Consider the following 27,364-nt stretch of genomic DNA (forward strand, 5'->3'; position numbering starts at 1 on the left):
AAATGTGCTTTACATGTTTATTTATGAAGCTAGCTACGATGACCCACATTGACACATAAAGCAAAACTAGAGAGAGAGAGAGAGAGAGAGAGAGAGAGAGAGAGAGAGAGAGAGAGAGAGAGAGAGAGAGAGAGCGCATCTAATCGGATTATGGAGGCTGAGTTTTGAAGCGCACGCGTCTGCTTCTCTGCTCATCTTCCGCAGGGCATGTCCAGCGCCTCACTATCAAAACTGTTTGCTGGAAAGCCCAGAATATTTGAAAAGTTTGTGAGGAACGAATTGCGACATTCGGAAGACTGTTTCAAATTACAGGGACCGGCAAATATAGTCTTTTGGATTTGTTTTCGGTTTCTACACGTGTTTTCGATCGTCTGCTGGTGTTGTGAGGAACTCTACATTGACAACCGCGCTTTTGAGACAGAAAAATACATTAAAATGAGCTGATATAAACTATGGTAAGTAATTTTAACTTACATGGACACCGGCGCACTACATGAGAGCAGCAAAATGACGTCGAAGACACCTAAGAGAAGATTTGAACCTCAGTTTGGAGTTTGAAAATGTACATTTTTAAAGAATAGTGTCATTGCTCGTTTGGATCTATGCTTTTAACGCACGTAAATGCAGATGAAGGAGACCGGGAGGTGCTTGATCCGCATGACCTGAGGATTGTGTCCTATAGGGGTTAAATGGTTCTGATAACGGACAGCAGGGATGGCGGAGGATCATCTCCAGGAAAAGTTAAACCACTTAAACATGCTAAAGGCGCCCAGATCTGTCCCACCATCGTGGAGGAATCACCTGACCATACGGGCAATGACGATTATGATGAATTCCTCGGTACCTGTGAGTTTGACGGTAACAATGAGGACTTCGAGGAGTTGGATGACTTCTCGGAGCTGCCGGACACAAGGAGCATCGCCTCAGACGACTCGTTTTATCCACCGGACGATGACTTTGCTGACTCTGAGAGAACCCCTTCACCGGAGAGTCCCGCGCCGCTGTCCTTTTTCCAAGCGTGCTGCGGCAACAACGCGCTGATAGTGAAACTCATGATTAGACAAGGTGTCACAGAGGAGGACGTTCGGGAGACGGACAAAAACAAAAGAGTAAGTGTCTTACCATCATCAAACACACATCGAATAAATCGTTACGTTGTTGCAATAAACATAGGCTATACCACACTTAGCAAACAAAACATGTAGCATTTATAGTATATAAGTGTGTTGTAACTATGCCGTTCTTGAATGAATATCTTTCTGGCATCTTAAATGGACAGTTCATACCAAAATGTTAATTTCCTCACCATTTACTCACAGTCAGGTGTACAAAACTTTTATGAATGTCTTCAGTGAACACAAAACAAGATATTCTGAAGAAACCAGCAGCCATTAACATACATATAGAAAAAAGTAAGCCAATGGCTGTTTTTTTTCTAACATTCTTCAGAATGTCTTCCTTTGTGTTTAACAGAAGAAAGAAACTCATAAAGGTTTGTAATATGTTAAGGATGTGTAAGTGATTTCAGAATTATTGTTTATTTGAACTATTCATTTAAACACTTCTGTAAAATTGATTTTTATCAACTTGACTGAATCATAGGTCTTTTGAGTCAGATTGAATCTTTTTGGACTCAATAAAAAGTCAAACGTGCAAATTGATTAATGAATAAAGTACTTAGAACCAATGAATAGTTATAGTAAAAGATTATATACCATTTAAATGTGGTCATGTCATTGAACATCTCCTGCTTGTTATCAAACTATTTAATTACTGTATTGATGCAATTCAATCAAATCTTAATGTTAAAAGCTACACTGTAAAACCCAACAGTCAGCGTTTATCAAATGAAATGTGTAGTTAACTCAAATTTTACTGAAAGTAAAAGTAAATTTTACTAATTTAAAAAGAGTTTTGAACTCAGTGTTGAAGGTAATGAGTTAATTAAACACCTCATTACTTCAACTTAAATGGAGTAAGTTCACAGTACTCATATTATATATATATTTATACAACATATATATATTTATACAACAGTTCTGTCTGGTTCTCAAATCTGATTGGCTTATAGCCGTGCGATATTCTGCAGTATCAGAACTTTTACAGCATTCCTCATACAAAAGAGTTTTTGAGACTCTCCATGTTTGATTTTTTTTTTATATACACAATTATGCCGTCAAACTGTTGTATAAACGCAATATCACACTCGTAGCAGTGCGATATGGCTGTATATCGGCACTGGTGGGGGCACTAAGGCACGAGGCCGCCTCCCACCAGTGACGATATACAGCCATATCGCACTGCTACGAGTGTGATATTGCTCATATATATATATATATATATATATATATATATATATATATATATATATATATATATATATAGTTTTTGAACTCAAATGGTTTGTATCAATCGGTTTCCTCAAACGGTTTGAGTTGCCATAACTTATTGGGTTTTACAATCTTTGGTTGGTTTGAGTTCTCTTCTTTATTAGCTTTTACTGTGCTCAAATTGCTTCATTTACTAAAATGGATTAAGTTCACAGTACTCATTAGGATTAGTTCATTCATTCATTAATTTTCTTGTCGGATTAGTTCATTCATTCATTCATTTTCTTGTCGGCTTAGTCCCTTTATTAATCCGTGGTCACCACAGCGTAAGGAACCGCCAACTTATCCAGCAAGTTTTTAAACAGCTGATGCCCTTCCAGCCGCAACCCATCTCTGGGAAACATCCACACACACATTCACACACACACTCATACACTACGAACAATTTAGCTAACCCAATTCACCTGTACTGCATGTCTTTGGACTGTGGGGGAAACTGGAGCACCCGGAGGAAACCCACACGAATGCAGGGAGAACATGCAAACTCCACACAAAAAACTCGAACCAGCGACCCCGCGAACTTCTTGCTGTGAGGCGACAGCACTACCTACTGCGCCACTGCTTTTACAGTTTATCATAACATTATTTGTCAATATGTGGCTCTTTTTAGATTCTCAGAAGCTTTAGAAATTAAAAATGTAAAACAGGAAATACGCTGGGACCATTGTTTTTGTTTGCATTCCTCAAAATGGTCTATAGGTATGATAACCTTGGAATATCAAGGTTTCACGATATCCCAGTATTGTGATTACTACTCTAAAATTATTCTTTTTAAATGTCTCGGTAAAAAACTTTGAACACAATATATTTTATTGTGAGAAACATTTAAGATATTTTGGATATAGTCATTCATTGACTTCTGCTGTCTTCATTAGTTTCAAAAACTAGAGCTGCTGTTGTAGGGGCGATGCAGTGGCGCAGTAGGTAGTGATGTCACCTCACAGCAAGTAGGTTGCTGGTTTGAGCCTCGGCTGGGACATTTCTGTCTGGAGTTTGCATGTTCTACCTGTGTTCACGTGGGTTTCCTCCAGGTGCTCCGGTTTCCCCCACAGTCCAAAGACATGTGGTATAGATGAATTGGGTAAACTAAATTGGCTGTAGTGTCTCTGTGTGAATGCAAGAGTGTATCAGTGTTTCCCAGTACTAGGTTGCAGCTGGAAGGGCTTCCACTGCATAAAACATATGCTGGATAAGTTGGCGGTTCATTCCACTGTGGCGACCCCTGATTAATAAAGGGACTAAGCCGAAGGAAAATTAATGAATAAATAAACCTTGTTAAATGTTTGGATTTCTTGTATACGCTTTTTTAAAACAAGTTGTTTTTCAGTCTTAGAGTGTGGGCAATTAATTAACTGTTTATATGTTAACGGTAAAAATCTGAGGTACTCAAAAAAAAGCTGACCACGCTGTTTATTTGGATTTTATTTGAGCTTTGCTGTCTGCCAAAACTGTATAAAGCTCAAGGTACCAATTTAAAGTACTTCTTTCTCACCTAGTTTAAATGTGATTGTCACAAGATCTTGTATTAAGGATAAATCAGACTGATTAAACCAAACTCAACACTGTATAAATGTATAGTGGTGTGAAGGTGTTTATAATCAAGCACTAAAAATGTCTGCAAGTGTGAGAAGTTCAGTTAGTTTAGTTCAGGTTTACCTCTGGCAAACTGTAAAGCATGTGTTGTGGGATAATTACATTATATAAAACTGAATGCAAAACACATGTTGTGCAAAGTGGATATGACGAGTAATGTGTAAAAAATGGCCATGAGGGTTTAATAATGGAGTTGCGCTGTAACAAGAAAAAGCCTTTGCTAATTTCTTTTTATAATACAAACCTAGTCCATTCCTCTCAAAAATTAGTCCCCGAGTGACATCACCGCCCAACGCTTAAGGCCTGGATGTTTCAGAATGTATCACATTACAACTTAAAAAGTTTGGATATTAGAGTATGTGTGAAGTCAACACACTCCAGCTGATACGAAGGCATAGCTTATCCATTCCTCATAGTCTTACTGACAGGGCTCAAGGTGAACGAGCCCTGAGGAACTTAAGAGTTTCACTTCTTATGGGCTCTTCTCTTATCTGAGCTCTCATCACTCTTCAATACAGGACAGTTCAGAGTAACAGGCGCAGGATTTCCCCCACTAATAGTTCCAGCATGTGCTCTGTTCATCTGAGACCATCTCTGCATGGAGTCATGCTGTAAATAAGGTCATTAGTCAGTGTGCATTGCATTCCTCCCTTCCTGCACTGAATGACTTGGCAAAAAAGAGAGGTGTATATGTTTTTTAAAATTCATAATGGTGTGGGGGTTTAACAATGTGTTGGTGCCTATACCATTGAGTGGGGCTGCACAATTCTGGCTAAAATAAGAATCACGATTTATTATTATTTTTTTTTGCTTTAAATCTAGATCACGATTTAGTCATGATTATGTCGAAGTAAAATAAGGATTAATATGATAATTTAGGCTATTATTAATTTATGATTAATATATTATTTTTTATTTATTATTGTTAATTCTTAAACATATGGTAAAATAACACTAATAATATTAGGTCTATGTGTAGATCTAATGTTGGTTAAAATGCAAAATTTTGTTTAGACATGGAATGGTGGACTTGGAATAGACTTTAAGGCCCAATTCCAATTTTATTTTTGTACCCCTACCTCTTCCCCTTTTCCCTTTCCCTTGGCCCTTAAAACCAAGTGTGAAGGGGAGGGGCTTCAAAATGTACTCCTAAGAATTGGGACAGCACTAGAACACCTGCACACGTCATCATATGTCATCGCGATCTCTTGCTTTATATGAGATCAGACGATCGCAGCTGCTATAGTTATTCCAGTTGTGTTATTTTTGGTATTTATCTTCAGGAGATCACTGAAGACATATATTATGTTATCATAACAATCTAATGTGACAATAATATCCTAATACTGTGCATTTAACACAGTGGCCATATTTATCTATGTAAACACACCAAAAACAACATTAACATAATAGCAGACACAGTAAAAAGCTAATTCCCAGCCACTAGACTTTTCTGACAGGGTATTTTGAGTTTCATCGAGAGTCAGAATGTTGTGGAACTGCAGTACAGGATTTATGATTATGGATTACAGAACTTTACATCAGAATATAACTGTTTATAATTCTCAAGTTGAATTATTATTTTTGAGACATGCTTGTCATTTGTCAAAACATATCAAATGCTTGTTGTAGTCATAACTCTAAAATGCAATATGATCATTAAAATGATGTGCCCGCTTTTGGTTTCACTTTCACTGCGCTCATGTCATGGCTGCCATTACTTTGAGAAAAAAACATACATGCACATCATACTTCCCGGCTCCCAAACGATCACTCTGTGCAACAAACTGAATGTTACTTACAAGTTTATTACCTGTTATTCACAGCCTATGAAGGTTCTGTTCACTAAGGTTGACATCATTAGTGGGCGTCCTCTCTGTAATAAACAAAGTGCGTCAGCTCATGCGTGATTTTGCAGCCGCAAATACATCATTATATGAAGACAGAAATGGCATTTTGGGGTGAATTATACCTTATAAATACAGTATGTGACTCTTTTAACACTACTTGGGGGTGTCCATGTTGCTTATTAATATATATAAAACAGCGTGAAGACTTTAAACTTCTCTACCATTGTTGCTCGATCGGTTGCAGCCGGAAGTTATGGGAATTATTTATATTATTTATTAAATTTCCCATTTATTGTATTTTATTAAAGTCTAGCCCCACCCCAACCCTTAATCCAACCATCACAGTAATGTAAAAACAGTAGTTGTACTGAGTATTATTTGTTATCTATTAAATTACCCAATAAATAGTATTTTTTAACGCCTACCCCCACCCCAACTCTAAACCCAACCATCACAGTACTGTAAAAATATTAATTATTGTTATACAGTGTCATAAAAAAATGCTGCTATATTGATGTGCATATCACACTTCCGGCCAAGCACGTATACAATCTAGTCTTTATCCTTCTATTGACCTTATTCTAAAATGCCGAAGTGCGCCTGTTTTCGCGATTGTCTTAGAACTTCCGATTCAATCGCCTATGGGAGAAATGACTAGGAATAATAAACGGCAAAAAACGGTCAAACTAATTGCGCTACAAACAAATGTTTGCATGACTGTACAGACCAAGTAGAATAATACAACAAGGAAATATCGGTTTGCAACATCAAACAGCGAAACGAGCAATTTTTTATGTCTAAAAATGAATGGAAGTGAATGAGACCGGAAGTCTCATGCCAAAAAGATTCAAATGGCTGCGCTCGCTCGTCGGCGAAGAATAAGGTGAATACTGACCTTGAAAATAGAATTAGCAGAATTGAAAAGTAGAATTAAGATCGTGTGTAGGGTCGAATCGAAATTGCAATTTTTTCAAATAATGAGGCAGCCCAACCATGAAGCCAGTTTAGTTGGTTAGTCAGTTAATTTTCAGTTTACTATGAAGGCAGCTTGACTTTAATCACATCAAGCTTGTCTTTGTTGCTGTGGTATCTTAAGATGCACAGCTTTCAACTAATCAACTGAGCAAAGTGATCTCTGATGCAATATAGACACTCCTTTTATTGAGGATCATTTATCATAACTATTTTAGATGATTAATATAATTATTATAACCGTAATTCATCACACATGAGTAATTTAATTTAATAACAATTTTTTAATTAGGAGATAATGTTTTAAAAAAAATACAAATGACCTTAGATTTTTTTTGTATTTCTATACTTATATAGTATACATTATCAACTTACTTTACAACTTACATTAAAAAAACCTCTAAATGTCTTTCATGAACATCTCTTTCATTTTGTAACCTAATTATGTTCATGTTTTGAGATGATTTGAACTTGTTTTGCTTGTTCTACAGGAAGAAGCCAGCATTAGATGGGTACACAGTGGTCATAAAGGCATAGACAGTAAACAACAATAACAATGTTAAAGTGGTACTATTGGGCACAAGGTGTGTCAAGAAAATGTTCCCCACAACAAATACACCTCCAATGGGCTGAACTATTGATACTAAGCTGCACCTTTATACAATGCTTAACATAAGTGAGTACACCCCATTTTGAAAATGAATATTTTTACCTATTTCTCAGTGAACATAGGTAATGTATTTTGGTAAACAGACATATTAATGAAAATAATACTTTAGTCACCAAGCATCTTTGGAAATAGAAAGCTAATACATTTAAATTCATGAAAAATAATAATAAATAAAATAATGAATAAAATGTCAACAAACATTTATACATTTATTGTTTCTCCTGAATATTTAAAATATTAAAATATTTCATATTTTTTCCCAACATATGCATTTACTAATTTACTAAAGTCACTAATTGTGGATGGTTATTATGTTATTTTGTTAGATTAGCAAATATATCATTGTTCAGCAAATGTAACATTGTAGCAAATATAACACGGATTGCTCACTTAACAGCTTCCTATAGAAAATATTTATTTAAATGGGAGATTTGTGAGGGGTGTACTCAAATTGAGCACTGTATATGCTTTCATGCTCTATATACTAAATTCTAAATATTAAGAATAAAAAAAAATCTGTAAAATAATTATAGTTAAGATCACAAATGGTTCAATTTCTTATACCTGATTGCTTTTAAATTTATTATACAATTACAGGCATTAAAAACGCATGAAAATAATGAATTATAATACAAACTCAACATTGCGATCACATCGCAATATTGATGCTGAAGCGATATATTGTGCTGCCCTACCTCCAACTGCCTGATACTAAGCCGTACATTTGGATTCTGTACATATGGATTCATTTCATGCTCTTTATACTAAATTCTGACACTACCATCAGGCCCAATCCCAATACTATTTTGTACCCCTACCCCTTCCCCTTGGCCTTTAAAACAGAGTGTGAAGGGGAAGGGCTTTAAAATTTACCCCTTAGAAATGGGACAGCGGCGACGCAGTGGAGCAGTAGGTAGTGCTGTCACCTTACAGCAAGAAGGTCGCTGGTTCGATCCACGGCTCAGTTGGCATTTCTGTGTGGAGTTTGCATGTTGCCCCTGCGTTTGCATGGGTTTCCTTCGGGTGCTCAGGTTTCCCCCACAGTCCAAAGACATGCGGTACAGGTGAATTGGGTTGGCTAAATTGTCTGTAGTGTATGAGTTTGTGTATGTGAGTGAATGTGTGTGGATGTTTCCCAGAAATGGGTTGTGGCTGGAAGGGCATCCGCTACGTAAAAATGTGCTGGATAAGTTGGCGGTTCATTCCGCTGTGGCGACCCCGGATTGATAGAGGGACTAAGCTGACAAGAAAATGAATGAATGAATGAAATGGGACAGCACTACAGCGCCTGCACACGTCATCAGATGTCATCGCGATCTCTTGCTCCATATGAGAGTGACGATCATGACTGCTGTAATTATTCCAGTTGCGTTATTTTTTTATTTATCTTCAGGAAATCACTGAAGGCATATATTATGTATATTATTATTATAACAATATAATGTGGCAATAAGATTTTAACTGTACTGTGCATTTACACAGTGGCCATATTCATCTGTGTAAACACACCAAAAACAACATTAAAATCATAGCAGACACTGTAAAAAGATAATTCCCAGAGACTAGACATGATTGACAGGGTATTCGAGTGTCATCGAGTGACAGAATGTTGTGGGACTGATTTACAGAAGTTATTATTATGAATTATAGAAAGCTAATTTTTTTTTCAAAGCATGCCGGTAAAATAGGAACGCAGTTATGAATGTATTTAAATATGTGCTTGTTTGTTGTAAAAATCTGTAATAATGACAAAAAAAATTCCAATTTGTGGATCTCCTTACTTCCGGGTGCAGCTATACAGCCATCGTGGCTGTTGTATTCTGGGAAATTTTCTTACCCCTTGGTTTCGAGTGTGGTCCTGAAAAATCTCTATGCAAAGAGGTATCTACCCCTACCCCTTAGCCCTACGCCTTCAAGCTAAAGAGAATTGGGACACCCCTTATCCCAAAAGAGGGGTAAGGGGAAGGGCTTAGAGGTAGAACTGGTATTGGGCTTAAATTTTACTGCAAAAATTGAGAAATCATTTGACCGGGCAACCTTTATTAATCTTTTGTTGTCTAATTCATTTTCCTATTTTCAGATGACAGGAGCGGCACAGGTGTGCTCTACTGCTGCTGTAGCTCAGCTGTTTCTAGGTTTTTAGTGTTATGCATTCAGTGATGCTCATATATTTCTTCTGATTTCTGGCTTTTACAAGACATTTTGCTGCTCACTTCAGACTGTTTTGTAAGTCTTAAAGATATTTGAGCATGAAAATCCCAGTAGATCAGCAGTTTCTGAAATACTGTACTTAGACCAGTCCACCTGGTATTAACAACCATACCATAACAGCGTTGCACTATTCAGAGATTTCAGTCTCTTGCTCTAGGCAAAATGTCAACCGGAATGCCTTATAGACACATTGTTCTGGTATGAAACGCTGCAAACACAAGCAAAGCAATACAAATTTAAACCACAAAATTGCAAACAGAATGAACTGTTGCATGACATGCTATGCATTTTAATGGAATAATAAGGACAAGCCTACATTTTAAAGCAAAATAAAATATCTAGTCAGTGCTGGTGTTTTAAAGGCGTCTTGTGAGTGAAATGTTAATATCATTACAGGATGCATAACATCTGTATTTTGAAGTGCATCTGTATTTTCCATTACTCCCATACATGCACATGACCCCTAACTTCCTGTTTACCATGCAACTGATATTGCTATAGGAGATGAGTCGAGCTTAGAGCAAATATGTGTGTCAGGAGAGAAGAAAAAGGCTGATTTTACTTTTGTATCTATATCAAACTGCAATAACTGATCAAACTATTTGGGAAATAAATTTAGCCAGCATAACTGACAACTCTCTGGCAGAATCAAGGCATTTAATTTAGACACCGCTGTGCAGGTAGGGCTTTCCAGTTGATGAATGCGTCAGAATCACTTTGAGCTCGCCGTTGATGTAATATCTAGTCATTGACTGAACTGAACATCTGTGGATGAGTGTTACCCACTGACCTGCTTTCAGGGACTCCAGTGTTTCACAGCCAGACTGACATGATATTATCAAATCCAGGCCAGCTTGATCCAGTCACAGCTTTTTAGCCCAGCTTCTATTTCAGTATTTCTTTTTTTGTGTCTGTGTCTCTCATACAGCATATTACTCATCATCCTGAAAAGAGAACTCTCTAAGTATTCAAAAGACTAAACGATCATTTAATATGCATTGGGAGTAGAATATACTTTGCATTCCACACCCACAAATATGATATGAAAAGCTTTAATTAGAGGCATCACAGATACCATATTTTGTCTTCATTGTCAAAGCTGAACTGGAGGACAAATCCTGTAACCCCTCTTTCATTCAGTGGCTCACAAGACTAATCCTTTCTATTTTAAGAATCAACCAGGCCACAGATTACCCCAACACATGTCTACATTTGTATTAAAACCAAGTTGACACTGTTTGACATAAAATGCAGACTAAGAAAAATGAGTAGTGTACAAATTACACTATAGTTAAGCTAATTTGTAAAATATTTGGAAAATAAATCATCATCACTTCATGGGAAACTGGTGGACTATTAATAAAATAATCAAATGTTTTGCAATGCACATTGCCTCACATTTCCCCTCAAGTGGGAAAACTATTGTAGCTCTTTGTTTACATTTTAAAATTGTTGTATATTGCCACACAAAATAACAATGGATGTCATATTTAAAAAAAAAAGAATATATTAGTTGAACATTTAAGACAATGTGACTGTGACCTGTGCGCTAATTAGTCCAGTTATCCAATCACATTATGTGCTGAGGCAAAACCACACAACTTACTACAAGTGCATCCAGGATTTATTCTGTAAAAGTGTTTTTCTAGTGCATTTTTTTTTATTTATCCTCATGTTTGCATTTCTATTCAGCACTTTTTTTATACAATATCCTAAAATGCACATTAAAGTTTAAATGAAAAAAAGTTAATAAATGCCAGATTTTTTGTCTGTTGTTCACTTTGGCAAGTCATTTCAGATTCTTTGTAGTTGCTGTATGTAAGTTTTGACTTTTCTAAGGCATATTTTAAAGAAACATGCCAAGTGAGCAGTGTTGTTTATCTGAAAAACAATGCTGAAGTCAGATATTCTGCTTTGAACATGTGCGTTCCATGCAGGACTGTCTGTCTTTGTTTTGGTCCCTTTAACCCGCCCAACGCCAGTTTAGCCAATTATATTTCAGGACCCCAGGTTGCCTAGGTGTAAAACATTGTATTTCATGCATTTATTCAGTCAGGAAGGCTCTCAAAGTATGTGCCAAGGACCGAAGCGTGATCTCCAGTGGATCTCGAAAAAAAGATGCAGATTCAGAGTTAATAATAGCAAATAATATAAATCTTATTTTTAAAATATAAATTTCAGGTGTTGACTAGGACAAGAATATGAAATATATTTCTATTAATATGGAAAACATTCTCTCAATCGTGTGCCGTTGCTTTCATTTTGAACAAGACTTAAATCAGCCTTTAGGCTTGATAGTTAGGCACGCTCCTAATGATGTTGTCAATCTGGCAACCTGCACTTGCTGTTTTGATCCAGGACTGCAACACCTAGTTTAACCACTGGGTGTCAAACTTACATACTGCACTTTTTAAATTAATTTGCTATTAAATTTAGTTTTGGCCTGACTTTGTTTTAAATGACCAGCTTATTCTGTAATTTTTCAGCCAACAGTACAACAAACTATCATTTTCATATTGTTCATTTGTGTGTGTATCTAGTACTGTACCTTGGTGACAAGCAGGACTGACCCAGTGCAAACACAGTGATAATGTCTGCTTGTCTTCTCCAAAAACAACTTCTGTGTACATCGCGTTAAGTTCTGAACGTTTATATTATTTTTGCAGCAGATGGATGCGAGTAGGCATGGGCCAGTATAAGATTTTGATGGTATAACAACCTTGGATAAAAATATCACGGTTTCTCTGTTTGACGGTATTGTGATTGCTGCTGTAAAATATATTGTTTTTAAAAGTTTGGGTAAAAAACTAAAATTTTTTCCATTTATTTATTTAAAAAGTGCTTCAAAGCAGAAATACAACCTGAAAGACGACAATACAACACTTACAATCATAGACTGGTGATTATCAGCACTTTTAATAGTTTATTTTACAGACTTAATGTTTAATATTTTAACCATACTTGTTTTCTTGAAACTGTCACTTTTAGGTGAAATTACTTTAAATTACTTTAATTGAATAGTTTACACACTGGGATAAGACATATTAATACAGACATGTTAAATTAAATTAACATGACTTTCAAAATGAAATGTTGATAACAGATTAACAGTACTTTTTAATATAGTATTATATTATAATAGTACATAGTATTTTTTCCAGCGTTTGTTAAAAAGACTAATAAAGTTTTTATTTAAAAAGCTACTTTCCCCAAATTTATTTATTTATTAATTATTATATGTATTTTTATTCATGATTTTTAATGCTGTCACCCAATGAGGCCATACAACCTACCAGATAATGTAGTTTTTGTTGTGTAGTCATTTTGTGTTTCCTCATTTTGCTTCACCCTAATTTGAGTAAAACAAAACAAAACAAAAAATTGTAATTAAGTTATTTTGTTAACCCCACTTTTATGTCATATGTAAAACAGATTTTTTAAATAACAGATGTATAAAACTTAGTCTTGTCAACATTTTGGAAGTTGTTTGTTTTCATTGGGATGATGTTTTAAGATGTTTTAAAATGTTACCTTTAAATGCGATGTACTCATTTTAACTCATATTTAACTCAATATTTTAATGGATTCTGTCTAAAGTTAGTTATCTGTGCTGTTTTCCTATTGAAATTTTCATTCCAAAATGGCCAACACGTGACACTATCGGCATCTAGTGGCTGTTTCCCAAATAGCAACAGAGTGTCGCCTTTTGGTGATTCTATGCTCTTTGATGACGCAAGCCTATCAGGGATCAGAAGGAAAAAAGTCAAGTGGGGACAAATGAACTTGGGTACGGTTCAGGCAATTGAACCAGGTGTGAAAGCACCCTTAAACTGAAAAACATATATTAAACTGCTAATTTGATACAGTGGCAAAGTTATTTGACTAACAGCAATATTATTATTACAAAATAGTTTGAACATGATTGACGAAAGCGAGAAGTTCCCCAATCCATATGAACACAAACAATCCCTGGAAATACCGGTGAATCAGACCCAAAGAATTTTTCAAAAGAGCTTTTCCTCGTATCTGGTTTATTCCTTAACAATCTTGTCCCAAGCTCACACCACTGGTTCAATGTTAGGTGTTAAGATTCTCAAACAGAAACATGTTTGATAAGCACCACAAAGCCACAGTGTTTACACTTTTCAGAGGAATTAACCTAATGGATTGCTTACGTACAGTTGTTTGTGTACATTTAACTAGAGACATCATGACACACACCTGGCTGATGTGCATCAACTGGAAGCATCTCTTCCTATTGTCAAAGCCGTGTAAAATGAGCTTGTCCAGGGTTTATTTATAGTCCTAAACCTCCAGCTGTGCTTCAGTGTGAAGAGGCTGCTGACACTCCCCTCCACACTGACACTGCTCACACTGCCTGTGAAAAGAGAAACAGGTCTGCCAACGGCCTTCAGTAACCCCCCCACCTTCCCCTAAAGAAAAAAAAAAAAGAAACATTCTGCCAGTAACACTGTGAAATCACCTAAATCACCTAATTGTTACCTAGTTACTTTAGGTCAGATTAAAGTACTAAATTCACCCCAGCTCAGACATAAAGCAGAAACTTTACTATTGTCTAAATCAGTGATTGTGGTGCTTTATTTCATCAGTTATCAAGTTAATAAAGTTTGTATTCATTTGGTCAGTATGGATATTGAAATCTAAAATCGTTCCTTTAACCCCTTAACCACTTACTTTTTGAACACAAACATGAACCACATGATCACCTTAAATGATTGCCAATATTCAACAATTTGGTGCAAAGTTTTAAGCTTTAAAAGTCTAATTTCAAAGAAGACAAGTCAGAAAAAAGTTCAAAAACTTAAATCATACAAAAGTTATGTGCCTTTGTTTATGAATTTTATAAAATGATGAGTGTACATGAATATATAATGCATGAAATATGTATATCACAAACATGTTTTAGCTTAAAATGGACAGAAACTCAAAGCTAAATATCTAACCAAATTATATTCCAAATTTAAAGTTGATATCTTTAAAAAAATGAGCTTTTTGTAAGATTTTGTTTGGTTGCAGTACCAGACATGACAACAAGATGACCTCCAGTTTCCATTGGTAAACATACATGGGCACTCCCTATGTTTTGAGTAATACCCCTATGTTTTGAGTAAAACTGTATTATTTCATCCTTTTGACAATATTTGTAAAGTAGACATGAAATTCTGAAGTAGTATGGGCCATTTGGTGTCATTGAGTTAAATTTAGTCTCTAAAAAATATCTAGACCAAATTTTACATGTGGATTGCTGTAGCAAAGTAATGCTTTACAACACTGACCAGTATCCTTGTTGCAAATTAATAAATAGCTGTTGCTCAGTAATTTCTATCAAAAATCAGTTCAGATATGTCCAAATGTTAAGTTTTCAAATAATATATAGTTTGTCATGATTGATTTATGTTTAGATTAAAATATTATGGTTTAAAAATCCAACCGTAAATAGTTCCACAGGTTGAAGGGACCTAGCCTACAGACGGTAAATGTTTTTCAATCTATTACTCTTCGTAATTTACTAAAAAACAAAAAACTGCTGTAAAATATGTATTCAGAAGTCTTGGACCTGTCCAACAACATATAATTAATCATGACTGGAATAAAATTTATTTGCAGAAAAGTAAAGTAAATTACTTTACTTAAATTAAATTGACATAAATTAAAAGAGTTCAGCTTTTATCTTCTCTTTCAAAATCACCGCATTAAAAATAATTAAGTTAATTAACACTTGCTTATGATTCATATGTTTTCTGTTTATTTCAATTATCAGCATCATAAAATAAGACATGACAGATGGCCAAACATGTGAAATGTTTAACTCTTCCTCTTCAAATAATGTCTTTTAACTTTACCTCCAAGCCAGTCAATTTCCATCAGTTGATTGTTTCCATGAACATATTATAACTATATTACATATAATAAATAAATAAGTTGAATAAATTGATTGTTAATGAAAGAAAATTAATTTCTTAAAACTGTTGTAATTTTAATCTAAAGTATACCTTGATATGATTAAATTAATGAACACCCACAATTTAACATATATTTTCTCAAATTATGTATGCATGTACGCATTTAAGATCAAAAATTATTAAAAAGATGGTTCACCTATCAATTTGGTCATGATTTAATCACCCTGCACTTGTTCCAAACCTGTTTTAAATTTCTTTCTTCTGTTAAACACAAAATAAGTTCTAGTGAAAATTGTAGCTGTGGACTTTCATAGTATTTTTCTGCTAAAATAGATGTCAACGGCTACCATGTTTCCAAGATTCTTTAAAATATCCTCTCTTGTGTTAAACAGAAAACAAAGAAACTCTTAACGGTTTGAAACCAAATGAAGATAAATAAATTGTGAGTAAACGTTTATTTTTGGATGAACTATCCCTTTAAGAGAGACGTATAAGGGAAATTAGGTTGTACTGTACCTGATATATTTCCAAATCAAAGTCAAATTGAATAGTGAAATCTGTGTACTTTTTGGTTCAGATTTACCGAGTTGTAGTTCCACGTAATTTTCCTATCTAGGTTGGAAACTTCTTGACAGTAAGGCCTTGTGTGTGTGTTTACCCTGCAGACTGGACTAATAGTGGCGTGCTACCAAGGCTATGTGGATGTAGTGATGGCTCTCTCCCAGTGTCCTCATCTGGATGTGAACTGGTCAGACAACGAAGGCAACACAGCCCTCATCACTGCTTCCCAGGCAGGTAAGAACACTCAATCATCTTTAATTCAATCCAAACCTGCACATATTTACATTTAGATTACTTAAAGTATCAGTTTCAGCGTAAAAAAAATACTGGAGCTGAATTGAAGAGTGCCCTAGAAAAGTTGATGAACGAATTTCCATTATTCGCCTAAACAATTTCAGGTCACATCACAATCTGTAACTACCTACTCAACTATTTTCCTGGGCTTGACATCGAGAAGAGGAACTGCCATGGTTTCAGCGCTCTGATGAAAGCTGCTATGCAGGGTCGAGTGGAGTGTGTCAAAGCACTGATGATGGCAGGTACTCCAGACTCTGATCACCACTGCTCAACACTGCTGGGAAACAATAGAAACAGCTGTTATTCCTTTAAGTGGAAGATATGGGTATAAAACAATGATTGTCATATCGTAGATTTACTGTTTTAATGTTTCGTAATTCTTTGTTGATTAATAGTTTTAATAATTATCTCTAACAACTGATTTATTTTAGCTTTGTCAGGATGACAGTACATAATACTTTACTAGAAATTTGTTAAGAAACTAGTAATCAGCTTAAAGTGCAAATTGAAATATGCAAATTGTTTATAATATTAACCTTAAAATTGTTAAAAAAAACAAAACAAGTAAGACTTTCTCCAGAAGAAAAAATATTATAGGAAATACTGTAAAAAATTTCCGGGCTCCATTAAATATCACTTGAGAAACATTTGAAAAATAATAAATATTTCGTGAGGGCTAATAATTTTGCCCTCAACAGTAAATATTTATGTATATTTGCAATAGTTTTTTCCTTTATTTATTGTTTCTTTTATTCGATTTTTTTAGCAATCTGTGAGTACTGCTTTTAGTGCAATGAACTAATTTAAACTTTATATAGTGAAAGCTGTTTAATTTATACTGCTAATAATAATAATTATAATAATTTATTTTCTGGTATTATTGTTGTTATAATAATAATAATAATTATTATTATTATTATTTTTTTTATTATTATTATGCGAATAACAACTTGCAGCAATGCAATAATTTACTTCTATATTTAGTCAGTTTTTTTGTTTTCATTGTAAACTCGCTAAATGGAAAGGGGTGCATAGACGGACGGACAGACGGACGGACGGACGGACGGACGGACGGACGGACGGACGGACGGACGGACGGACGGACGGACGGACGGACGGACGGACGGACGGACGGACGGACAGACAGACAGACAGACAGACAGACAGACAGACAGACAGACAGACAGACAGACAGACAGACAGACAGACAGACAGACAGACAGATAGATAGATAGATAGATAGATAGATAGATAGATAGATAGATAGATAGATAGATAGATAGATAGACAGAAGGAATGATAGATAGAAGGAATAATAGATAGAATGACAGACAGACAGAAGGAATGATAGACAGACGGACAGACAGATAGATAGATAGATAGATAGATAGATAGATAGATAGATAGATAGATAGATAGATAGATAGATAGATAGATAGATAGATAGATAGATAGATAGAGACAGACAGACAGACAGACAGACGAATAGATAGAATGATGGATGGATGATTAGATAGATAGATAGATAGATAGACAGACAGACAGACAGACAGACAGACAGACAGAAAAACAGACAGACAGACAGACAGACGGATGAATAGATAGAATGATGGATGGATGGATAGATAGATAGATAGATAGATAGATAGATAGATAGACAGACAGACAGACAGACAGACAGACAGACGGACGGACGGACGGACGGACGGACGAATAGATAGAATGATGGATGGATGGATGGATGATTAGATAGATAGATAGATAGATAGATAGACAGACAGACAGACAGACAGACGAATAGATAGAATGATAGATAGATAGATAGATAGATAGATAGATAGATAGATAGATAGATAGATAGATAGATAGATAGATAGATAGATAGATAGATAGTCTTGTCTCACTATTTGCCATTTACTTTCTTTATCAGGGGCTGATTTGGAAGCAAGGGACAACGGGCGGAAGTTCACAGCTCGAGAGTGGGCCATCTTCACCAGCCGACACGAGACCGTCTTAACCATTATGCGGCTCATGCATCAGCCATGTGCAGATCAGTTCTGTGACAGCTATCGACCCGAATGGCCCCTTCTACCCGCACTGGTGGCCAAAGCACAGGCTCCCAAAGGCTGCATCCAAAAAATCTCAGAGACACTACGCGACTTCTTTGACATCAGCAACGTCACGGAGGCTTCAGAGGACGGTGTTCTCGATCACATGGTACGCATGACCACAGCGCTAGGCAGTCCATTCATTGCGACGTCATGTCGAACGGTGTGTCCTGGCAGCCCACCATGTGTAGGCAAACGTCGTTATGCTGTTCAGGAGATATTAAAAAAGCGACGCATCGAGCAGCTTAAAATACTCGGACCTGAACGCATCGAGAACTATAAACGTCTTTTTCAGAACTCCCGCGTCCTGCTGGTGCCCAAACCGAAAGATCGGCGAGCGAGTTTACAGCCTAATGCTCAAGCAGAGGATTCGTCCACACTGACCATCCGCAGGACCAGTCTGCTGCCATTACACCTGCTGAGGAGGAGCAGCGTCAGACCAGGTCTGGTGGTGCCCAAAGTGAGGATCACCAAGGCTCCGACTCCAACCTATGTGCCGGAGAGAGTGCGGCGGAAAAGCAGCTGTGTAGAAGAACAGTTCCTTCAGATCCCCAAGTGGAGATACAAAGAACTGAAAGAAGAGCGAAAGAAAGCAGAAGAGGCGGAAAGGAAAAGACTGGAGGCCATAACGAAAAGACAGCTCACCACTGGCAAGAGGAAATAAGTGTTTGCAAATATACTACTCACCATTTGATACTTGAAATGCTTATGTTAGATTGCGATTTATTTTTATTACCTATTTATTATATTTTTGATAGTTAAAGGCTTCTAAGCTCCTTTTTAAAATGGGGTTAATTAAATGGTTTAAAGGGAGCTGCTCTTTTAAGGGCCCTGACACACCAGAAAACTAGCGACGTCACTTGTTTTCAGTTGCAAACTGGGTGAAACTTTACACTAAAAAGAGGAGTCATTTGGCTCCACTTCCTTCCATTGTAGAAAAGTGAAGCCAAAATAGTTGTTTTGCATGTTGATCACACCAATGATGTCATTTGGAGCCTGAATCTTTGATGTAATGATCATAAAGTGGAGCAGTGGCCATGGCCCAGCCCAAGCCAAATCGCAATCGCATGAAATAAGTAACTATAAAAATAGACATTAAAAAACAATGGACTATACATTAGCAAGAAAAAAATGATAGATACAAGCTGTGTCTCATTTCAGAGGCTGCATCCTCTGCAGAATGCAGACTTCAAAGGTGAGTCCTTCGAAGTCCACTCAAGCTGAACTGATCTAGCCTACAGAGGACAGATCTCATCACCTAGCAACCATAACAGCTGCTGTTAATAAGCTGTAATAAAATGTGTAATGACTTTTTTTCCAGAGTGATCGGAAGTAGGCAGGGGACGATAACCGTTGAAAAGTCAAGGTTTTTAAACCACAAAGATTTTCTGTTATACCGTTCCAGCATCAGTATTGTGGAAAGTTACTATTGCAGAACTTTCATTCTGCATTACAATATTGAGAGTCTCCCCCAAAAAGTAACTAATTGCATTACTTAGTTACTTTTTGTGCAAAAAAATTACTTTTGAGTTATTTTTCCTTACTTTTTCTTGATCTCTTTCAGAACTTGCAATTGTTTTTCACCTCTTTTATCGAGAAGTTCTGCATTTAACAACCACCTACATCCCCTACACCTTCATTTCCTTTTAAAAATGTAGGACAATAATACATTTTAAGAACTTTCTGAACCCAGAGCAGCGACGCGTTGGCGCAGTAGGTAGTGCTGTCACCTCACAGCAAGAAGGTCGCTGGTTCGAGCCTCGGCTTGGTCAGTTGGCGTTTCTGTGTGGAGTTGGCATGTTTTCCCTGTGTTCGCATGGGTTTCCTCTGGGTGTTCCGGTTTCCCCCACAGCCCAAAGACATGCGGTTTAGATGAATTGGGTAGGCTAAATTGTCCGTAGTGTATGAGTGTGTATGGCTGTTTCCCAGAGATGGGTTGCAGCTGGAAGGGCATCCGCTGTGTAAAACATATACCAGCCCATGCCTAATCTGGAGGTAAAGCAAGGTTTACAGAAGCTGGGAATATATTTTATTTTATTCGTACATATACACATAAAAATGTTTTTAAATCCCTTTATGATGCAGCACCCTTTGAATGCATCCTTCGAAGGATACATTATTTGGAATGAGACACAGCTACAGGCTTTTTTAAAGATCATATTTGAAAACTATTTTGATTTAGAGAAGGGGCGAGGTTTATGACTTACTGCAGCCAGACACTGGGGGGGGCGATTCAAATTTTTGGCTTCACTCTTCATAACGTGTACTTTTTTGTGAAAATATACTGTGAATGGACATATGGCTGCAAACCGTGTGCATGAATGTCAACAGGCACTACTAATGAAAAATGCATTATGAAGACAGTGTGCAGACCATCATGGAAAGCTGCTATTAATAATCTATATTCATTACTAAAAAGAGAAATTGAAAACTGAACTGCATGTTTATAAACAGCGGTTCCTTAAAAATTTGCAAATAATGTTGATGATCACTTTTTTCTTCATTCCAGACATGTTATTATAATATATTTGCATACTGAAAGGCTAAGTAAGATGACCTGACATGACATTAGATCTTCAATTCTTATCTTTTATCCATTTCACTTTTATTTCGATAATGTGAGCAAGCACAAGTTGCTTCTTTCATTTTGAAAGCACTTGACACGCACATCTGTTGTTGTCTTCCTCTTATGAGTCCACTCTTTTGTGACGTAATCCTATTATGACTGTTGTCTGTTTGGCTTAGGGGAATAACAAGCAGGTTACAGAAAACTCAAATGGTGACAGCCTATGGCCTTGTGGACTTAATCTACTCATGTACATGGTGCCCATTATAAGTCTACCCTAAGTGCACATGAAGTGTGCTATTAGTGACGGGGCTTTGGTGTGTCAGGGCTTCAATCCCTTTGCAGGTGTTTGAACATCAGGAATATCGCCAACAAGATCAGCTAACATGGGTACACTACTAAAATGAGACGCTACTGTATGCTTTCACCCTTAAAATAGGATTTGTAGAAATGTCAAAATACTAGCGTTGTTTCAGATTTAACAGTAGCAAGATGAATGTATTTAAGAAAGATTTGTATTACCTCATTTTTAAACTATTTTTCTAAAGATTATAGGAGAATTGATGGTATTTTGGGCAGTAGCCAAACCTGTATTTCAGAGAGAAATGCTAAGGACAAATCACCAGCAAGTAGTGAAAGAGGGAGTAATGAAGAAGAGGTAGTATTATCAAAGATCAGTGTTCTATTTGCTATTTTCCACAAATGTATTTAAGTATTATTATTTATACAATTAAAGCACTAAGTTCATCACTTCTTTGTTGTATAATAATTACTATTCAGGAAAAAAGAAAGTCCAAACGGTATTTCCAACTACTGTATATAGGGAGAGTGGGGTAAATAGCACACATACACTTGCACACTAATTGATTGGTCCTAAGTATATATATGGCTGTGATGGAGATATGCACTTTAAAATAAGGCTAAACTTTACTTTTACTTTACATTTAAAGTAAATGGCAGGCAAAATAAATACCAAAGCAGATTTATTGACATTTAAAAATAGACTATACAAAAACTATCAAAGTTTGGGGTCAATAAAATGTGCAAAGGTGTAGATTTGTTCTTGACATTGGTGGGGACATACATCCATAGCACATGCATAGAACACACACTCTCTTTTTCATGCTTTTAAAAACATGAATAAAGGATTTAAACACTTAATAATACAAATAACAATTAATGAAACACGTCCTATGCTGCAAAAGTCAATTTACAGTTGAAGTCAGAATTATTAGCCCCCCTGAATTATTGTTTTTCCCCAATTTCTGTTTAACAGAGAGCAGATTTTCTCAACACATTTCTAAACATAATAGTTTTAATAACTCATTTCTAATAACTGATTTATTTTATCTTTGTTATAATGACAGTAAATAACATTTTATTAGATATTTTTCAAGACACTTCTATACAGCTTAAAGTGACATTTAAAGGCTTGATTAGATTAATTAGGTTAACTAGGCAGGTTTGGGTAATTAGGCAAGTTATTGTAAAATGATGATTTTTTCTGTAGATTAGACATATTGTGAAAATTTCCTTGCTCTGAAAAATATCATTTGGGAAATATTTAATAAAGAAAACAAAATCATAACAATTCTAATAATTCTGACTTTAACTGTACGTGATTGTACTGCAACCTGGCTTTGAGAATGTATGAATGTAGATGCAATTCAAACGTTTTATCCCGATTTAAACTTTTGTTTTATAATCATGAAAAATCGTCAAAAAATTTAAATTGAATTTCGGATAATTGCACAGCCTTGGTTAATATTATTACGGTGGACTCCAACTGAACTTGACTTTAAAAACTTGACTCTTTGAAGTGAAGGAGGACTGGGATAATTCCTAGTTTTGGCTCTTCCCACATTCAAATGTAATTACAGCTGTCATTAACAGCATAAATAGCCCCCAGACAATCACACGGTCCTTCTGTATTTTGATTGAGCCCTTTCTGCATGTCTAGGTTACTAAGGTTGACGGAGCATTATTTTATTTTGAAGTTGATTAAATTATTGCTGGGGACATTTCAGTAATTGCTGGATATTGGTGGGGACACATCCCCTCCATCCATGCCAAATCTACGCCCTTGAAAATATTGAAACAAGCCATAAATTAGGTATAGTTATCAATAGTGACAATAAGACATATATAAGGGCAGATATATAGCAGATATATAACAAAATATTGGGCGACAGGGTGGCTCAGTGGTTAGTACTGTCACCTCACAGCAAGAAGGTCGCTGATTCAAGTCTCAGCCAGGCTAGTTGGCATTTCTGTGTGGAGTTTGAAAGTTCTCTTCGTGTTCACGTGGGTTTCCTCTGGGTGCTCCAGTTTCCCCCACAGTCCAAAGAAAGACATGCGCGCTTGTAGGTGAATTGAATAAGCTAAATTGGTCATATTGTATGTGTGTGAAGGAGTGTGTTTGGATGTTTACCAGTACTGGGTTGCAGCTGAAACGGTATTCTCAATGTTAAATATGCTGGATAAGTTGGCGGTTCATTGTGCTGTGGTGACCACTGATGAATAAAGGGACGAAGCCAAAGGAGAATGAATTATAATTTTAAAATATTATGTAATATACATATAGATACACATTATAAATAAATGCTATTCTTTGGAAAGAAAACAAAATGATGTAAAGTATTATTAACTTCCAAAGGTCATGTTACACTAAAGAACAAATATGTTATATTACAAACATCACAGGAATTAAATATTAATATACAGAAAACATTGTTTTAAAGTGTAATAATTATTATTCAACTATAGCTTTGACAAGAGATTAAATGAATCTTACTGACCTACACTTTAATAAGGTACTGTATGTCTGTGAATTACCAGCAGGGAAAAAAAACCCAATAATTTTGCTGAAGTTTAGCTATGAATTATTTTAGCTATGAATTATTGAATGAAGCAAACATAATAGCTGTGGGGTAAAAGTGCCTCAACTAATGGTTCAGAATATTTAACCTCATCCTGGCTCATTTAGACAAATGTGAAGCAATGGATTGTTCATTAGTTCCCCTCAATTATGTTTTTATTCTAATTTCTAATAAATTTTTCCGTAATAACTCAATTTGACCTTCACATGGTATGTTATGGGGTGCATATGTTTTGAAAACACTATTAAAAACCCTCTTATGATTTAAGTTCGTAGGTGACATGCTGAAATATTAGGCACATTACTTTTACCTCCATCTCATTCCTCCTCCACAGAGTTCAGCTTTAATAAACACAGCTTACCCTGCTCTCCCTTATGGTTCCTTCAGAGCTGCAAACAAACATATCCCAACAAATCTCAGGTATTTACGGTTCTGTATGCAGAATAATGTTTTTATTAATAAATGTTTGAAATGTCTGTTTGAATTGTCTTCTCACCTACCAGCGTACAACAGCAGCGCTGAGCCTTTGTGTATGGCAAGCCATTTTAACATTTAATATATAAACCATACGAATACTACTACTGTTTTAGGTACGCGTATCTTTTGCAGTACTACAACTTATTCATTATCTACCCGTGCTTTTTTTGAGTACCATTTTAAAATATACAAGTAATGACACTAAAAAGGGGAGTTTCCTATTTTACTTTTACATCTTTTAAAATAAAATAGGTGCCCTTTAAATCAATACATACTGTTGTCTATTTAACAGGTAGTAGTATCTTATAACTAGGGCCAGACAAACTCTGCAGACATTTTTTTGCTATTTCTACTGAGAATTTTGGTAAAAATCTGCGAATTTCTGCGGAATTATTTTGGGAGTATCAAAACTAAAACCTTAATATGTGAAATAAAAAAATATATATATATCTTTTTAACTGATATTTAATGTTTCAAATGCAAGTTCAATTAGACTCACTATATTTGCTAAATAAAGCAAGTCTCTCATATAATATCTACTAAAAGACAGAAAATATTATTGTACAAACTACATAAATCAGGTGAACATTTTCATATTAGTCAATAATTATACTGTAATTAATTTAAAAACTGAATAAATATAGATTTACACAAATCCCTTAACGGTTTCAGTATTAGTGCTATTATATTTGTAATTACCTCCAGAATAGTCAAGAGTGTCTGTACTCTGTCTCACGCCTTCAAACGCCACCGAGCATTCTTTGTCCGTGTCTTTGAGGAACAAGTCATTTAATAAATAATAAAGCTATATATTCTTCAGCTGCAGCTTCTCCTACCACGGCAAATTCATTTTTACTGGCACCAGTTAATCAGGAAGTGATGATTTTGTTCTTTTTGACTCGTTAAATGAAAACCCTCCATTATGCGCATGTCTTGTATGCGATATTCCAGTTTTGCGCTTCTTGCGCATATATTAAATTCACACTTTCAGATGGAAACATAACTTGTAAGGGTACATTATACAACAATAGCTACACACTATCTATTAGTTTATCAGTTAGTAAATAATACGGTATGTTGAAGCATTCATTAACAAAGTGTTGTAAATACTATACAGTATAATACTTTACCATAGTAGGATTCACAAAGTGAGTATATTTTCATGTGGGAAAAGTACCTTAAGAATAAGCACGAGTAGCTAAAGAATTAAAGTACAAGTACTTGATGGAAAAGTTACCAGCTATGAATCAATACTGGGATGTAAATACGTTATCTTATTAAATGCTAAAACAGCTTGCCATATCTGACTGCACAAAACACACAATCGATATAGATGTCAAAACCAGTGCTAAATTAAAGTGTCTACGTGACATCTTTAAAAAAAAATACTGTGACCAACAACTGCAATACGAATCTCATTGTGACTTTGAAACAACAAAAAACCCATGGCCATTTGCTGAACCCTGAGCAGTAAGTGGTGGAGTAAAGGTGAGGCACGTACCTTATTAAGCTATTGAGGTCACTGGCACGAGCTAACAGACGCTGAAGGATTTATCAGTATTGCAAGGTCAGCAACTTGCCTCAGGATAACACCACCAGAACTGACTGAAGAACAATAAAGCGCCCTCTGCTGGAGGCACCACGCGTGTGGAACGACGACCTGGTTACCTGTTTTTATTGTACATTTTGCAGGTCAGTAGACACGGTCTCGCGGATACGCGGTTGAGCGATAAAGTAGGCTATTATAAACAGGCTAAATATTGATTTGTGTTAGATGGAAAGACTGTTTGGAGATACTCTGGATGATATTATTGTGCTCCAGATAGTCAATAAGCTCTATGACAGGCTCTGTGACTGGCACACATTTGGCCTCAGGATCCAGTGATATAACAGACAACCCTTTCAGTTCATTAAATAAAATGAACTGAATAAGTATAGTGACCAGGTTACGTTGTTTTATTTAATTTTACAACTCAATTTTGCTAGATTATCTACAAAAGCTTAGTCTTGTTTTGGGCTTCTCAATGATGTCTCTAGAAGTCCTGATGCAATAATAGACTATGTAACACATCATGGCTGAAAATCTTGGCTTTTCAAAAAAAAAAAAAAAAAAAAACTATTCTCCCATCACTTCGGTTGCAGCGAATGGGACAACAGACAATGTTAAATTGTCAGAAATTGTAAAGTACTACATTTGATATGAATGGTACAGCTAAAGCATGTTATATATAGGCTAGTATGAATGAAGTTTGGACGTACTAAGTCATGTTGTCACGTGATGACAACATTAGTGTTCTTACATAGTGTCATTCCCAAATCATCTCCTGTGGCCAAACTGCCAGTTTGAAGAGCACCCTACATTTCGCATCCCTTATTTTCTACATACAACATACTAAGGATGTTTTGAATATTATGGAAGTATAGGCACATTCAGACACAGGACCAGTGTCTAGAGAGGTGTTCTTTGGATAATTTGGGGCAAAAGGGCCCAAAAGGAACTCTGAGACATGGAGAGCCTCACATTGAAGTTTTGGTGCTAAAAGTTGAAAGGGGGAAGCCTCTAATTAAATGTTTTAAACAAGGATAAACTGCTCATTGAACAAATTTTACTGAGGGGGCACACCCAAATGAATGAGATTTTGAATGAGGTGATAAGATTTGGCGCTAAATTCTACAGGACATATGCCCTCAAAGTATTCCCATCCCTGCATTAGCATAGAGTTCATATCAGGATTGGTATCATATTATAGCAGGGGTGCCTTGTAAAGTTTAGTTCCAACCCTAATTAAATACACTTGAATCAGCTAATCAAGCTCTTATGCCACAGGTGTCAAACTCAGTTCCAAAAGGGCCGCAGCTCTGCACA

The 27,364-nt window shown here is 35.9% G+C and overlaps 1 protein-coding gene and 1 long non-coding RNA gene across 5 annotated transcripts; one reads left to right on the plus strand and one right to left on the minus strand.

The window, feature by feature from the left end:
• The first annotated feature begins 145 nt into the window (after positions 1 to 145).
• On the plus strand, positions 146 to 21,892 carry ankrd33ba (ankyrin repeat domain 33ba). Its single transcript, XM_087309527.1, has 4 exons — positions 146 to 1,109; positions 16,276 to 16,405; positions 16,570 to 16,710; positions 18,399 to 21,892. The coding sequence occupies exons 1-4, from the start codon at positions 690 to 692 to the stop codon at positions 19,238 to 19,240; spliced, it is 1,533 nt and encodes a 510-aa protein (XP_087165653.1). The 5' UTR covers positions 146 to 689; the 3' UTR covers positions 19,241 to 21,892.
• On the minus strand, positions 3,796 to 26,147 carry LOC141380682 (uncharacterized). Of its 4 annotated transcripts, XR_015524957.1 has the most exons (9): positions 26,000 to 26,101; positions 24,332 to 24,410; positions 16,597 to 16,742; positions 16,269 to 16,441; positions 13,908 to 14,064; positions 12,980 to 13,035; positions 10,477 to 10,630; positions 5,797 to 5,859; positions 3,807 to 4,592 (listed from the first exon to the last, which is right to left on the minus strand). It is a non-coding gene; the product is annotated as an uncharacterized LOC141380682 (long non-coding RNA). The 4 variants fall into 4 exon arrangements; XR_015524956.1 differs by lacking the exon at positions 12,980 to 13,035 and having other exon boundaries at positions 3,796 to 4,592; positions 26,000 to 26,120; XR_015524959.1 differs by lacking the exon at positions 12,980 to 13,035 and having other exon boundaries at positions 3,796 to 4,592; positions 16,597 to 16,745; positions 26,000 to 26,105.
• Between the last annotated feature and the right edge of the window lie 1,217 nt (positions 26,148 to 27,364).

Source organism: Danio rerio, chromosome 24 (assembly GCF_052040795.2).
Source record: "Danio rerio strain M-AB ecotype USA chromosome 24, GRCz13ab, whole genome shotgun sequence".
Taxonomy (NCBI): Eukaryota; Metazoa; Chordata; class Actinopteri; order Cypriniformes; family Danionidae; genus Danio; species Danio rerio.